The sequence below is a fragment of the Notechis scutatus genome, chromosome 1, assembly GCF_049901735.1.
Source record: "Notechis scutatus isolate UNSWTSFEM ecotype Mainland chromosome 1, rNotScu1.2, whole genome shotgun sequence".
NCBI lineage: Eukaryota > Metazoa > Chordata > Lepidosauria > Squamata > Elapidae > Notechis > Notechis scutatus.
In genome coordinates, this window is record NC_142009.1 from 167655356 (window position 1) to 167670755 (window position 15400).

The 15400-nt window shown below is 38.3% G+C and overlaps 2 protein-coding genes across 6 annotated transcripts in view; both read right to left on the minus strand.

The window, feature by feature from the left end:
* Positions 1–5882, minus strand: part of PTH2R (parathyroid hormone 2 receptor) — a 65908-nt gene extending 60026 nt beyond the window's left edge. Inside the window, exon 1 of the mRNA XM_087949419.1 lies at positions 5266–5882. Within this exon, the coding sequence (XP_087805545.1) occupies positions 5266–5322 (57 nt within the window). The 5' untranslated portion in view covers positions 5323–5882. The remainder of the gene's footprint in view (positions 1–5265) is intronic.
* Positions 5883–8656: 2774 nt separating this feature from the next.
* The window catches only part of PIKFYVE (phosphoinositide kinase, FYVE-type zinc finger containing), a 116476-nt gene continuing 109732 nt past the window's right edge, over positions 8657–15400 (minus strand). For all 5 annotated transcript variants that reach the window (XM_087949420.1, XM_087949421.1, XM_026673177.2 and 2 more), the window contains 3 exons: positions 13300–13561; positions 11653–11727; positions 8657–11447 (listed from right to left, as the gene is read on the minus strand). In XM_087949420.1, the coding sequence (XP_087805546.1) occupies positions 11332–11447; positions 11653–11727; positions 13300–13561 (453 nt within the window). In that variant the 3' untranslated portion in view covers positions 8657–11331. The remainder of the gene's footprint in view (positions 11448–11652; positions 11728–13299; positions 13562–15400) is intronic.

A 15400-nucleotide genomic window follows, 5' to 3' on the forward strand; every position in this document is an offset into this window, starting at 1 on the left:
TTAATTATCACCTTAAAAATTAATAACAATAATCTCCTAACAACTACGTAACACATATGCATTTTAGGCCAGATTCCGCATGGTATTTTTCCCTTCAATTACATTAGATCATTTATAATTTAAAATAAATTAATCTATTCAATCAGTTGTAAAAACTGATGTTAATCTTTTTATAACAATCCTCATGATTCATTTTAACTATATTCTTAAATTTATTAAACATATTCAATATACTTATCATAGTTTCTCTTTTTCACATTTATTCCATTTATCTCTGTGTATAATTTAACAAAAAAGAAGTATTCTAGTAACAAGAGAATATCAGTTCCAATCTTTTCATTTTAAAAATCTATATTTTCCTACCTTCTAAGTAATTTATTACTTCAAATGCATTTATATTACACCACATTACCTTGCAGAATCCCCTTTGTTAATCCTTATCTACCCATTATCTCTATGTCTCTTAACTAAACAATTTCTTTTCATTTTTGATTTCCATATCTCTTTATTTCTTGGTCCTTTTTCTTTCATTTTTTCCCTCCTTTTCTTACTCTAATTTTTATCGCCCTCCCTCTTTAAAGTTTTCTTCTGTAATTCCCGTTTCTGCTGTTTCCTTTTACTTTGTTTGGCTTTCAAGACATTTCCCTTTTTATTGCCTCCTCAAATCTCCAAGTTTTATTTCCCATTCTTTTTCCCCTTTGCTTTAATGTTCGTTGCTCCAATCATTCGTGGAAGCTGGCTTCTTCTTTGATAAACTCCTCCCCTTCTGGCACTCTTTGTTGTTCTTCATACTCCAGAATCACCATTTCTAATTATTGTAAGGCAAGACAGCACAACTCACCTCTTTCATGTAGCATTTCTTTTATGTTTCTTAGTTCCATTTTTAATTCCAAGAAAACTTCTGCCATTTTTAAACACTTCTTTCATATTTTCTTTATCTCTTTCTTTAATCTTTAAGTCCAAACCAATTGTCCAGTAATGTAATTCAACCAGCGTCTTTGATATTTATTTCCAATGATCAGCTTCTATTAATTCCTCTTTCAGTTTTTTCCAAATTCATCAAATAGTCCAATATCCATAAATTTCAGTTTATGCCAAAATCACCAAACAGTCCCAGAGTAATTTCTTCATATTTCTTTCTTTTATTTTAATGTTCTGTATTTTCACTTTTCAGGGTTTCTATTTTATTGTAAAAAAAAGTTTCTCTTATTTTGTATCAAATTCCACTTTTGAAAGAACCAGGCGTTTTTTTTTAAAGTGTCACTAAAAATTTTTCTTTACCACTAGGTAGCACTCTCTGTTATATCTGAATTCCACCTCTTTTTTCCCCACTTTCTTTTCTCTATTTAGGGCTTTTAAGTTTCAAAAATCCTACAAATCCAATTATCAGTTATTGGTGTTGTTTTTTTTTCACATTCAAGTTCAGCTTTTGATTATGCCTATTTAGTGCCAAAATCATGTATTTATCCAATTTAAACAGGTATTTTCTTCTGGCTTTCTCCTTTCAAAGTTCAAAGTCACTTTCAGCTGTCAATCCCCCCAATTTTCTCTGGTCACCGCTTTTACTGTCTTTCTTAGAAATTTCTTAAGATTTTAATTCCGGGGTACCTTTATATCCAAATGTTGTGCCTGGTTAGCCCAGTTTTCTCACTGTCTTCTTCTTCACCACTCCAGCATGATCTTTGTCACGATTATCTCTTCTTCTTCAGAGTGGATGGTCTGCCCCTTCCTCACCACCCCTACAGGGTGGTTCTGGCCCCAAGAGCCCTCCGACAGGAGAGCATGGATCGAAGCCATGCACGATCATGGTCTTCGGTCCGTCAGCGAAGGAGACGCCACCCAAGATTCTCCCTCTTGAATGGTGAGATCTCAGAATGGAATTTGTTGCATGTATTTATAACTTTAATCTCTACTTGAAATTGAACTTGTGGCTCAGCTCTCTGATTAATTTTAAAATTGGAAAAATAAAAAAACCCTGTAAAGTAATACATGCTGTGGTACCTCTTAGAATGTAATGACTTAATTATTTGATTGTTATGCTCAGTGTGCATCTTTTCTGGTGATATCCTCTGTTTTTCCATGCACACCATTCTTTAATTGTCTTGAACTCATGCAGAATTATCAAAGGTGAGTACATATCAGTTCACAGTAGCACCAGTCATTTAAATCAAGCAGCAAAAGAAAAGCCCTACTTGTGTGTCATTTTTCTAATATTAAATAATTCAACTAAGCCATTATGCCCATTCAGTACAAGCAGCATTATTACAATACTAACCCAAGAAAGAGGTTGAATGGAATCAGATTTCCTGCAGCAATGTTTAGCAATGAGACCCACTCCAAATGGTCTTCCTCTTACCCATCTCTAAGTGCTTGTTGAAAAGTTCAGCTAGCACTAGAAATCCCCCTAAGCCAAGAAAACTCTCTTTGACCTTGTGCTGGCAAAATCAAGCTGTAATGAAAACTGCTGCTATCTACCTACCTTAAATATCTGCAGTTTTCAAAAGGAAATGACCCAGCACTGATTCATCTTTCTATAGATACCTACAATTTTAAGTTCTGATTTTAGTACCTTCATTCAGCTCAAGTTTTTTGTTGTACATACAGAGCTCAACCAAGGCAAGAAGACGGTACATGCTAATTAAACATTAGTACCTTTTCACAATAGGTAGCAGTCTGAATGTAGCAAGCATATCATCCTGCCGAGAAATGACCAAATCAGAAATTGTTTCTCAATTACCAAAGGAAAAATAGCAACCTTTGCTATTCCTCATGCATATGAATCTCCCAGCTCAAGTCTCTTCTTAGCATTTCCACTTCGCTAAGGAATTTACTTTTTGTTTGTTTTGCCAGCACAGGCATCTCTCTCACCACCAACTTTTTCCTGGGGTCATCCTACACACACACTTTCTCCTGCCAGACTGGGCTCTGTGGAGGAGAAGCACCATGGACAATTAGCTCTGGCAGAACCACCAACTGCTTGATTACATGGGGCTGGGCTGCCCTGGGTCTTTTATATGGCTATAAAATTGGGAGGAGCCAAACTGGAGAATGCTCCCCCACAACATTAGCTGCTTGGCAGCTGTAGGTGCTAGAAAAATGTACAAACTTTAGAAAGATCCAATAGAGGAAAAAATGTGGGAAAATGAAGTGTTTTCCACTGACCAACCAAAGTTGGCAAGGATTCCAGAGGAATACTATTTTCTTATGCCGGGGGCATACTAGAAGTCTTTGGCCTTATCAACCAGCTAAGTGCTTTTCTTTCTTATTACCCGTGTTTCATTTTTCCCTCTTCCTTCTCTTCTTCAATGTTTTCTAGCTAATTCAAAGCTAAGGATGTAAACTCTTTAAAAATGATCTCTTGCACAAGCACAGCTCATCCCTGCTATTCAGGAAAACAGACCCATTTTTTAGATTTTTTTTTACTAGTTCCTACCAGACCCCCCCAAAAAAATCTGAAGACAGTAAAAAGAAAGATTTAAAGATGAGAGTGAATATGTGATAAATGGAAGGGGGAGAAAAGAGAAAAAAGGCTGATAAAGGTGATCATAACAAAGATGAATCTGAGTGAAAAGAAAATATGGTGATATATGGTTCACATTTCTTTTCTTTCTGCCCGCAAAGTCAATCTTTCAGGTTTTAGTAGATGAATTCATTCCCAGTCATTTGTTTTCTATTATGTAGTATATAAAATAGTAACAATATATTTCTTAAATGCCTCTTACTTAATCCAGTTCTACTCCCCAATAAGTATAATTAGAACTGTTGCTCAAAGATTTCGCCATCATAACAAAAATGTATTCCATAACAGCTACTTTGCTGACATTGCTAATATTGTTTACCAATTTTGTATTTTTAGGTATTTTCATATTGTAGAAAATGTACCTATCACGTGTTCAATTATTGTTTAGATTTTTTAATTAAAACATGCATTTTACAAACCAGCTGTTGCAAATAAATCCATGTAATTTATATCTTCACAACAACTGTATGAAATCAGTTAGCTGGAGTAAACAAAAAGGTTGTCTCACAAACATGTATAATTCCAGAAGAATGTATATGAGATTTTAAAGTAATTTCATGTTTCATTCAGTTTTTCCTAACATGTCTTTCTGAAGCTTGTCGCATTCTGAGCTGCTGATGTTACCACACTTAGTGTCATTCCCCAATGTTTCAGACAAGCCTGTGTAATGTTTCACAGAAAAATCGTGTTTCATGATAAAGATCAGGCCCGGTTTGAGATCTTCCCCTTTGCTTTGGATATTCTACATGCATTGCCTCTTCTGTGGTTGCTTGAACCCCTTCCTGCACCTTTCTCTTTGAAGATACTTTCATTACTTTTATCCCCTGCAACCTGCGCCAACAATCAGCCACAGCCAAAAACAGCACATGGTCAGAATGAAATGCAACCTGTGATACAGAAGAGATTCCTCCACTTCCAGCCCCAAAGAAGCAAAGCTACTCTTCTGTTGGAAAGAAACAGCTTTGGCTATGGGGGAAGTGAACTGACAGGAGCAATTTGCAGCAGAGTGGAAATGGAATAAACCCCACCAGACAGGAATAAGAAGGGACTGAAGCTCCAAAGATCATAGTTCAACCATTAATGGACTTGAAGGAAAGTAAATTATAGGGAATCGATCTTAAACTTGGAGAAGTCATGTGTCAGTAGCTAACAGCATCGATTTTACCTGACACAGATTTAAAATTGTTCTTTATAAGGAGAGAAACACATGCACTTAGTGTGCTGGCCTCCTAGCTGTTGAAGCATGGAGGTTTCAGATAAATGGCCAAAGTTCAGGAAAACAATAAACAGGGCCAGTGGCATTAAACCCTCAACCTTAATTGTCTTAGAACTGATCTGCTATGAAACCGATGCTGGAGTTCACTTGCTGTTTTTTCCTTCCTTTGGGTGGAGATATAACAGTACCTGGAGAACTGATTCAGGAAAAAGTTTAGCAAGATTTTTTTCTTTCTCTGAGGGGCTTTGGAGTGGGGGTGGTAGGGGGAGAGAAATGGCTCATCTCCGGGATTCAGAGACACAAAGGCTCTCTTTTCAAAGGAAGGGCTACTGCAAGCGCCCCAACATTTGAACCGGGGGCCATAACTGCACCCCGATCCTGACCACCGGCAGGCTCGCGCCACCCATTCCCCAAGGGGGCGGGCGAAGGGAAATGCTTTCGCCCGCTACCCAGCAGCGCTCCCTCGCAATCCCTTCCCCACAGACCCTCTTCGGGTGAGGAGTTCGCGGCGCCCCCGGGGCTTCCTTACCTCTGCCAGAGCCAGGAAACAGCCGCCCACCGCGAGGAATGCCAGGACGGCGGTCATCCTCGGGTCGTTGCTGGTCTCTACCCTGAGGAAAGCTGGAAAGGGCTCCGAGGAAAAGGAGCTAAATAGCAAGGGGGAAATCCAGCGGCGGAGCAAAAGCAGAGCTGAGCGGCGGAGCAACGTTGTTGTCGCCCGAGGCGTCCAAAATCGGGCGGGAGAGGTGGACTGAGCCACACAAACCGCGGCGAACTTCCCGGGCACCGGCGCTCCCCAGGAGAGTCGAGAAGCGACGCGCGCCCGGAGAGTCGCGGACGAAGCCGTCCTTCTCCCTTTTCACTCAGCCAGAGGTGGTCAGAGCCGAGGTCAGGCAAAGGGCTGAGCTAGCGGCGGGAAGCGTGGAGGAAGGCAGCTGCTTAGCGACTCCTGCCTCGCTTTCGGGGCCGATGACCGACCCGGACTCTTCCGCGTCCACGCGGGACGCTCTCGCCACTCAAGGCAGCGGCAATCCTTCCTTTCTCTTGGAACGGAATTCCCACCCACTCCCGAACTCCTCGAGCGCAGAGGAAGACAGGTGCAGGGAGGCTCCCTTTGCCAGCCTCACTTTTGGCTCTGGGAAGGGGAGACGGCGGGCCTGGGGAGACCAGCTACCTCATCCCGCCACCCCGCCTATCTACTGCTAATCCCCCTTTCCCATCCTGCAATAAGGATGGTGTGAAAATGCAAATACATAACGAGACTGGACAGAAAAGGACTTGCAGAGCCACACACAGCATTACAAAAAATTAAAGAAACGCGGTGAGCGGGGAGGAGATTGCAGAGGAGCTGAATGATTCCATCGACGTCGCTGTGAGCGGAATCGGAGCGCTCCCACCGAATCTGACCCTTTTCGACACAGGAGTTTGAAGCAAAGGCAACAAAAAAGATCGGTTTGGTCCACATGAGCCAAATCCATCCCTTTTTAGAGCTGGAGGAGTCAGGCTCCTAGCCTATGAATTTTTAAAAAGAAAAACACCTTTGCTGATAAGATTGGGATTGAATGTAGAAAGTTAAAACCCACCCTTATCCTAGAACAGGGCTAGGGAAACTTGGCTCTTTTATCACTTATGGACTTCAACTCCCAGAATTCCTGAGTGAGCCATAAAAGGTTCCCCATCCCTGACCTACTGGTTTTTCAGTTGTGGGGTAAATCAATTTTTGACTTGAATGGAACAGTCCCATTCAAGTCAAAAATTGATTTCCCCCACAACTGGGGGAATGGGACAGTCCCATTCAAGTCAAAAATTGATTTCCCCCCCCCAACTGAAAAACCAGTAGGTCAGGGATGAGGAACCTTTTATGGCTCACTCATGAATTCTGGGAGTTGAAGTCCTTAAGTGATAAAAGAGCCAGGTTTCCCTACCCGTCCTAGAAAAATGAAATATTCTAGGAAATATTAAAAAGGCAGAATATTATACCCCTCTGGATGAGAAAAGGAGAAACATGCTATTGGAAAGCAGCCTCCACCTTTGTTAATAGCCCCAGAAAGACAAAAGACAACATAAAAGACCTTCAGCTCCAGGGTGATGGGATTGCTCAGATCCAAACAAGGACAAAGCCATTAAGCCATAATAAGAATTGCCCAAAGCCCCTTCATTACAGCACTCAGCAAGATTCAACCTACAAAGTTCCCCCAGCATGGCCCCATGGGAGTCTGACAACCAATCAGGATACATTTCTTGCCACAGGAACAGGAAGCAAGTTCAAAGCCCAACAGAAGGTATAAATCTCCCTCATGTGCTTTTTTTGCCCAGGACCTGGATTCATGTGGTCCTGCTGTCCACCATTAAACCATCTTTCCAAACAGCTTCCATGTTTCCAGTGTCTTTCTCCCCACTTGGAACTGTATCCAGATGGACATTTCTTCCAACAAATCCAGAGAAGAGGAAAATAGCAAGCAATAGAAGCTTCAGTTGGCATCCGACAACCTGTTTCTTGGAAAACTAACTCTTCAGAACAAGTCGAATCATAGTTAGGATCATAACTAAATCAACCACATTTCTAGGCTTGGATGATGCAGAACCCAAACTGTAAGATATATTATTTAAGCACAAGTTCTTTGTTTTCTTTGACTCCACACAAAGAAGCAGAGAGAAACTGACAAAAACACATATTGTAGCAGCTTTCCTACTAATTTCCCAGAAAAGCAACAAGTGGGAATTCTGGGAGCTGTAGATTGTGTATGCCCATGAAGGCATTAAAAGAAAACTATGTTAAGTCTTTGGTGACAAATCTAGTCTTGTAGCACCTTTTCCAATTAATACATTAAAAGGCGTAATTTTTCATGAACTGCAGCTCACTTCATCAGACGCAAATTCCTGATATTATGCTTTAGATTAGAAGATCTGCTTCTATGACACACGAGATGCTCTAATAGAAGGAAGACAACTGCAACAGTGCTCCAGTTGCCAGTCATTTTGTGGCCAACAGAGGGGTTGGCAAGCTGAATAGAATAGAATAGAATAGAATAGAATAGAATAGAATAGAATAGAATAGAATAGAATAATAGAATAGAATAGAATAGAATAGAATAGAATAGAATAGAATAGAATAGAATAGAATAGAATTCTTTATTGGCCAAGTGTGATTGGACTCACAAGGAATTTGTCTTCGGTGCATAAGCTCAGTGTACATAAAAATACATTCATCAAGAATCATAAGAAAACACTTAGTGATAGTCATAGGATACTAAATAAGCAATCAAATCATACTAGGAAACTAAATAAAACAATATAAATCATAATGATACAAGCAACAAGGTTATAGATATAAGTGGGAGTAAATAAGTAAAAGGAAGGACGAGAAGAATAATAGTAATATAGTCTTAGTAAATAGTTTGACAGTGTTGTGGGGATTAGTTGATTAGTAGAATAATGGCATGTGGGAGGAAAAATTATCTTTGTGCCTACTTGTTCTGGTGTGCAATGCTCTATGACATCATTTTGAGGGTAAAAGTTGAAACAATTTATGTCCAGGATGTGAGGGTTCTGTAGATATTCAGGGGCCCGTAGATATAGAATTGTAAAAAAACCAACAAAGTACTCCATTTCAAGTCTGACCCACCCATTCTATCCTATCTTTTTCTAAAATTCATGCAAAGATATTGTTATCTAATGATAATAATACTTATTTCCAAATATGTATTATACATTTGAGTTGAAATTTTGTTAAAACATTTGGAGATGGTGAAGCCGGTAGTTGTCTGTTCGCACCCCTGTATAGCAAGATATAGCAATCAAATTTATGCAATATCTCTACCCATAACTTTAGTACATAAATGATTCAAATCAATCTTCTCATGTTACAATGCCAACATTAGTATTTTGAGGCAAGGATGAAATAAACCAGATGAGCACAATAATATTTTGATTATTTTATTTTTACTCTCTATATACATAATTTTGTAAATGGAGAAAATGTATTTAAATAGCTTAACATATCAGAGTCATAAAAAACACATCTCAACTAAGATAAAAATATGCACATTATATACATTAAATAATCTGAAAATATTTAATGGTTAACATGATAATTTTTAACATTTTGATTCAATTATTTTCCCTAATTGTAACAGATATTTTTGGGGAGTGTATTAATGCCCATACCAATACCCAGGTTACAGCAATATGGACCACCTATTGTTGTGTGATATGCACATAACCCCTTCTTACCATTGCTAACAGAATTGTTAATAAAGTATATCTTTCCCACAACTGTAGACTTAATTAGACACAAAAGACACAACAAATATATACACATCAAAATTAAAATTAAAATTAAGAGTGAGCACAACTTGAATACTGTTTAAAATATTTGCTTCCAGAATACTATGTCAACACCTCACCTTAATTAAATCATAATTAAGTCATAAATTAAATAACGTATCAAGATTTGGGGGGCCTACCACACAAATTTCTGATAAAAATGAATGGCATTTATTATTTTTTTCAAATGTAAAGAAGTCATTATTAACAGAATTTGAAATATTATGGACAATCTTCAACAGAATTCATTACAAAAATAAAAAACCTGCTTTGCTTTCTAGCTAAGGTGCTCCTGAATATTTTTCTATGATACAGAACTCCAATCACCATTAACTTTTGTTAGAAGTTACATCAGCTGGGTATATTGTGTAATAGGGCAAATGTATGTGTATGGTGTATATCTCTGTGCTTCAATTGTGGCAAGGAAGATACATTAGCATTGGAATATAATATTTTCAGTTGCTACTTGTGTATTAATATGCATATTCATTACTCACAACTGCATACAAATATTCCAGCCTCTGGATAATTAGCAAAAGACAGTCACTTCATACTATATTTTGTTTTTTAAGGTCAGGCAAAACATTTGTTTCAAATTACTTTGTACCACCTAAATACTAACACTGCTGTTTAAGTAATGAATAATTAAGGAATGTGTTTTTTCATCGATATCAAAGCTAATAACTTTTGCTCAAAAGTTCTAAATAAATAAATAAATAAATAAAATGAATATCAGCAGAATAAAAACTTGGTTATAAACATTAATTTATTCAAATTATTATCTGGTTTCATATAAAAATCTTTACTATTTCAGACATTCATTTAAACAAGACTAGCCACAAAAGCAGATTTAAGATTTGAACTTCTCCATGAAAAATCCAATCTACAACCTAGTCCACACATGCATCATCAACTGTCTCTAAGCTAGAATGTAATGACTTCCTGGAATGCTGTAATTTTCTCTAGGCTATGTTAAACAGTGTAGGTTTAAGGCTCCTGGCTGCAACCAGAAGCATAATCAAAAAGGAAAACCTACCTCAACTCAACCAACTACTTGGACTCAACCCAAAAGGTAGACAGTAAGGATACAAATCTTATCTCTTTAATGGCACATCTGTTTTAATGTAGTAAACATTTTGTATTTACAAAAAAAATACTAAAAAAGTGCTTAATCTCAATTTGTAAAAGTACCCAAATCTTTACCATGAAGTCTAATTTGCCACCCACCCTGCATCCTTTCTTGTTCAGAGCAACTGCAAATGTTTTGTGGTGCCAAAGGAACTACTGTTTTAACAGCCTAATTTATTAATACAACCTGAGTATGTGCAGCACAGCAACATCAATAGTACATTCCTCAAATGGTGCTAAAATGAAACTAGGATAATGTTTTTATCAGGTAGCTATTGGTTACTGAATTAAAACAAAATCTGATCAAAAACATCCCAATATTTTGCTGTGACAAAAAGAGACAATACAATAGAGTTAAAGGCATATTTTAAAGTAACACCTAGTGGTTTGAGACCGTTTGACACTCAACCACGGAGGTTCCATTTGAGAAAATTTACCTTTGGGATACATAAATATTTGAACCTGAACTTTCCTGAAATTTGTTTGAAGTCTAAATTAGAATTCAGAAAGAGAAGTAGCCCTCCGATAAAATATCAGACCACACAAAAACTGTACAACATTTTTAAAAAGGGGGGCTTCAAATGACCTTATGGGATGTATGAAATGATTAAAATAATCAAAATACTGCTCAAAGGAAAGTTACAAAATAAATCCATTGCATAACAAATCACACAATATACAATAACACAAAATAAACCCCTATCACAAGGGCAGCACTATTAACAGGCTGACTTGGTTCCTTATGATTAAAGACAACAGTATCAGATCTGCAATCAGTGAGGACAGCATGCCCCCTATTATTAAGACCATTGTTTCGATTGTTCACAAAAGCCACTAGTTATTCAGTGCATCAATACAAGGTCATGTAACTTCTGGCAAGCTCCCCCTTGGTCCCAGACTTGTCTACTTCAGGTTTCGTGAAAGTGACGTTCTGATTCAGAGAACTGAATGCTTCTTCCACTGCAGTGATGACATCTCAAGGACAAATTCACATGGCAAGAAAGCCTAGCTGTGAAGGCTGTTGCAGAAGACCCTTGAGTTGTTGTTATCAGAGGCAAGCTGAGGATGGCAATGTAGAAAGACAGGCTTCTGTTATATCCTTTTTAAATCAGAAGAAATCATTCCATTGCACCACTTTAGCTTAGCAATTCAGGCCCAGGCCTGTCCAATGATCTGGCACCATTAAAAAGTACTTATCCATTGCTTCACAAAATCTAGTACGGTACAATTCTGGAGACACCACAGTTGGCATTTTACCTAATAATGCAAATGAAGAAAAAGACATTAGACATTAGCACATATTTCATAATCTCAATAGCTTAACATGGTAAACCATTATGTCAGTATGCAAAAGACCCTTGAAAATGTTATAATAAAGAATACTTTAAAATATCTAGCATTTGGCAGCTGGGAAAGGCGGAAAATGCTATCAATATTGATTACAAAAACTTTTTGGACCTACCTTGTCCTCCTAAGATCCCTGTTGACTTCACCACCATTTCAAGTTTTTTATCCCAAGTAAATGTGCGAATGTAATCTGAAGTTTTTAAAAAAGTACATAGCATTAGGTAATTACACAAAGAACACTTTGGTAAAATAGGATATGTTTATTGTCTTTTCCTAGGCATTATGAGACTGCAATCAAATTCTAGTAGTTTGCCAAAATGCCTTTTAAAGTATAAATTATACTTAAACTATACATTTTATGCAGTAACAATTCATTATACTCAAGGGATACTCAGATAAGTTTTCTCCAGTGTATTCTTCTGCCCTTCATTAAAATAAAACATGTTTTTCAATGGACAACAAAGATGAACCCAACCCTGAAAGACTAAGACTTCCATTTTACAACATAGCCACCACAAGGAGACTGTTCCTCAGGGTTCTATATTGAGGATTGAGATATTTAATGCCTACCTTTTTTTTTTTGTAAAGAGTGGGCTCTAAGGAATTTGATATACAGAACCAGAATTTGAAGGATTTAACAAATGTTAACTGAAGAAATATGTGTTTTGAGTTAAATGAAACAAACTATCAAAACGTATATTATTAAGCTAGATCTTGAGTACATTGCTATAATCTAACTACAGGTAGTCCTCGACTTACGATCACCTAGCACCCCCCCCAAAAAGCTACTGACAACTCAGTCCCAAACTTATGGCCACTGCAGCACCCCCAAGGTTGTTTGCCCTTACAGCTGAGTGCAGCAACCCTACAGTGACACTCCCCCTGGGTCCCCACAGGCCTTGGGCCTGCTTCATATCCCACCAGGCCCCATACTCTCTTCCTCACTTACCTTTCAAAGATCTCAGGAGCTGCAGAGCTTGGGTTAGGGAAGGAGGACAGGTTGCTCTGTTGCACTATGTGTCATGATCCCAGAAGTGGCCACTTTTGGGACACCCGCATTGAATTATGGCCACTTGGAAAATGGCAGCCACTTCTGGGATTGTGCCACATGATCCAGCAACAGAGCGGCTTTCTTTGCTTCACTAACCCAATCTCCGGAGCTCCAGAGATCTTTGAAAGACAAGTCCAGAATAGGTGTCATGGAGTGAGGGTGTGTGTGGGAGGGTCTGGTGGGATGGGAAGCAGGACCAAGGCCTCTGGGGACCTCAAGGAATAAAGAGCAAAGGATGCCTCAGGAATTGGGGATGGCCTCGAGAGGCCTAGGGCAGGGTCTGTGCTAGACCTTCCAGGACTTATTTCAGGGCCCGAGGCAATTCATGCTCTGCTTCATGATTCACTTGTTTAATGACTGTACTAGGAAAAGCAGGATTGGGATGTGTGTCAGGAGGTGATCATGTGGGCATTTCACTTAACAGCCATCATGACTTCTGTGTCATGTGCAGGCTCCATTTCAGTTGTTAGTCAAGGATTACCTGTATTTGACTGGAGTATTGTCAAGACTGGTTTACAACATAACATCTAGAGAATTATTTTTCACTCCATCACTTTCCTTGTAACACTTTTTGATGTAATTAGAGATAGTCAAGTTATAGGCCACAACTGATCTAAGCAGAGTATCAGCCAATCCAAATAATATGCCTTAGGTAAATCAACTGTTTATGGACAATCACATCTTGGTAATTTGCAGACAAAGGTAACATACCAATAATTCCAACAACAAGTTCATTAGTAGTATCATCCCTGCCTACGAGAAGAGAATAATCAATGATGAGGTGGCTGGAGAGGAAGTAAGAATCGCTGTGGATGGAAGCCTTCAACACAGCCTTGGAGTGAGAACGGATATACAAGGGATTATCACGCACCAACTTCAACAAATTTTCATCCAGCAGAACCACATCACAACTTTCTTTTCCTGTATCTGTTTTCACATTTCTATTTCGCAGAGATCCTTTCAGGTCAAAAACCTAATAGTAAAAAGAAACAATATATTAATTTAACAGATGAAGCTTTTTGTTTCAGAATTCTAAATTCGAAAGGCAAAACTAATTTCTGGCTAATTTGTGTGATTTAAAAAAATCTGTACTATACATATTACAGACTTTGTAATTTATAAGCTTGGCAAATTTTTAAAAAGCATAACTTCGTGAAAACAGCAGTGTGTAAATTTAATATTTTAATAAATAAATGTAATTCCCACTCATGTTAGATTTAATATTGTACTAATTGTACAACAACTCTCTAAACTAAAAGCTCACATGGCTACTTCTGGTACCGTAAAATCCTTCATTTAGAGCTTATTTAAATCTCTGTTAGATTATCAGTACAATCAGTACTGGTTATGTTTACGTCTTCACTGATAAAATGATCAGAACATTTCTTGGTAAAAATTAGATTCCTGGCATCTACAGTATTTCCCCCACAGCAATGGGGAGACTGGTTCAGTCCATCCTGCAGTGTTCTGCAATTACCAATAATTAGGGAGCAGATACACCCCTGCTTCAATGTGGGAAAGTGCTATTGTACCCATAATCCTGCTTGCTCTTTGGTAATGAAGGCAGCAAAAAGGGCTTATTTCATTGCTTCACTGCTTTCTCCAGAAGCCTCAAGTAGTGATTCAACAGAACTGTTCTAAATAACTCTGGGATCAGTTTATTCCAGTCAATTTTACTTTTCAATCTTCACACTTCTGCTAGGATAGATTTTCAGAACATTTTAAGGATAGAACTGTGATTGTTACAGGTGGCAGCCAGGAACCAAGTATCCAATGCCTGCTTGATCAAGTTCATAAGATCAGTTCCACTTTTTTCAGTCTAAAAATGTGGACCCAGATGCTTGTAGTGATTTATTTGATCAACTTTTCCTTTGTCCATGGATTGCTGCATGCATCATTTCATGAAGGGATAATGGCTGCTGCCTTTAAAGGGGCAACTGAATGAACCTTCCTGAAAAGAAAAGAAACTCTCTGGTCCCAAAGGAATACAAACGTTGCTCAATTTATACAGCAGCAGTAAACTTGACTACATGCCCATTTGAGGAAAACTGAGTTTTCAGATCTGTTCTACCTTGAATTCCAGCCTGGTTACAGGGCAGAAGAGGCTTTGGTCACTTTGACCTTCTCTGACGTGGGGCAGAGAATAGAACACCTCAATTCTACCGCTTCTCGTGGTATTCTTGCAGAACATCCCATAGATTTAGGGCACTTTCAGTCAGTATTTCTATTCCTCTCTATGTGAGGGATTCCAGGGAACAGTATTGGCAATCTTATTATGGGGAATCTCAAAAGAATCATCCTCTTTCTAGTGCTGTTCAGGTCTACATGAAGCCATGTGATGTGGTTATTAAAGGATTTGGAGGATATGCTAATCATAGTAAGAGTTACTTCTCTGATTGAGGTGAGGCCTTGCATAAGCCAATCTGTCCTTAACTGCAATAGTGAACTGGATGAACTAAAACTAAAACCTAACAAAAGAACTAAGGGTAAGTGGTTCCTGAGTCTAGAAATGAAGAAAAGGGTCTGCTTTAGTGAAGGACATATTCCTCTGCAGAAACCCAGTTACAGTTAGGAATATTCTCAAATCCCTCGTTGTCATTAGAGGAGCAGGTGATCTTTATATCTAGGAATGCTGACTGTCAACTGAGAATGGTATCCCAACTCTGCCCCTTCCTGGTCAGAGAAAATTTGGCCAGAATGATTCATACATTAATAACCTCCAGAATGGATTACCCTAATATATTCTAAGTGATGTTGCCCTTGTCAAAACCACTTAATGATTCAATGCAAAAAGCAGTAGATAAACAACTTT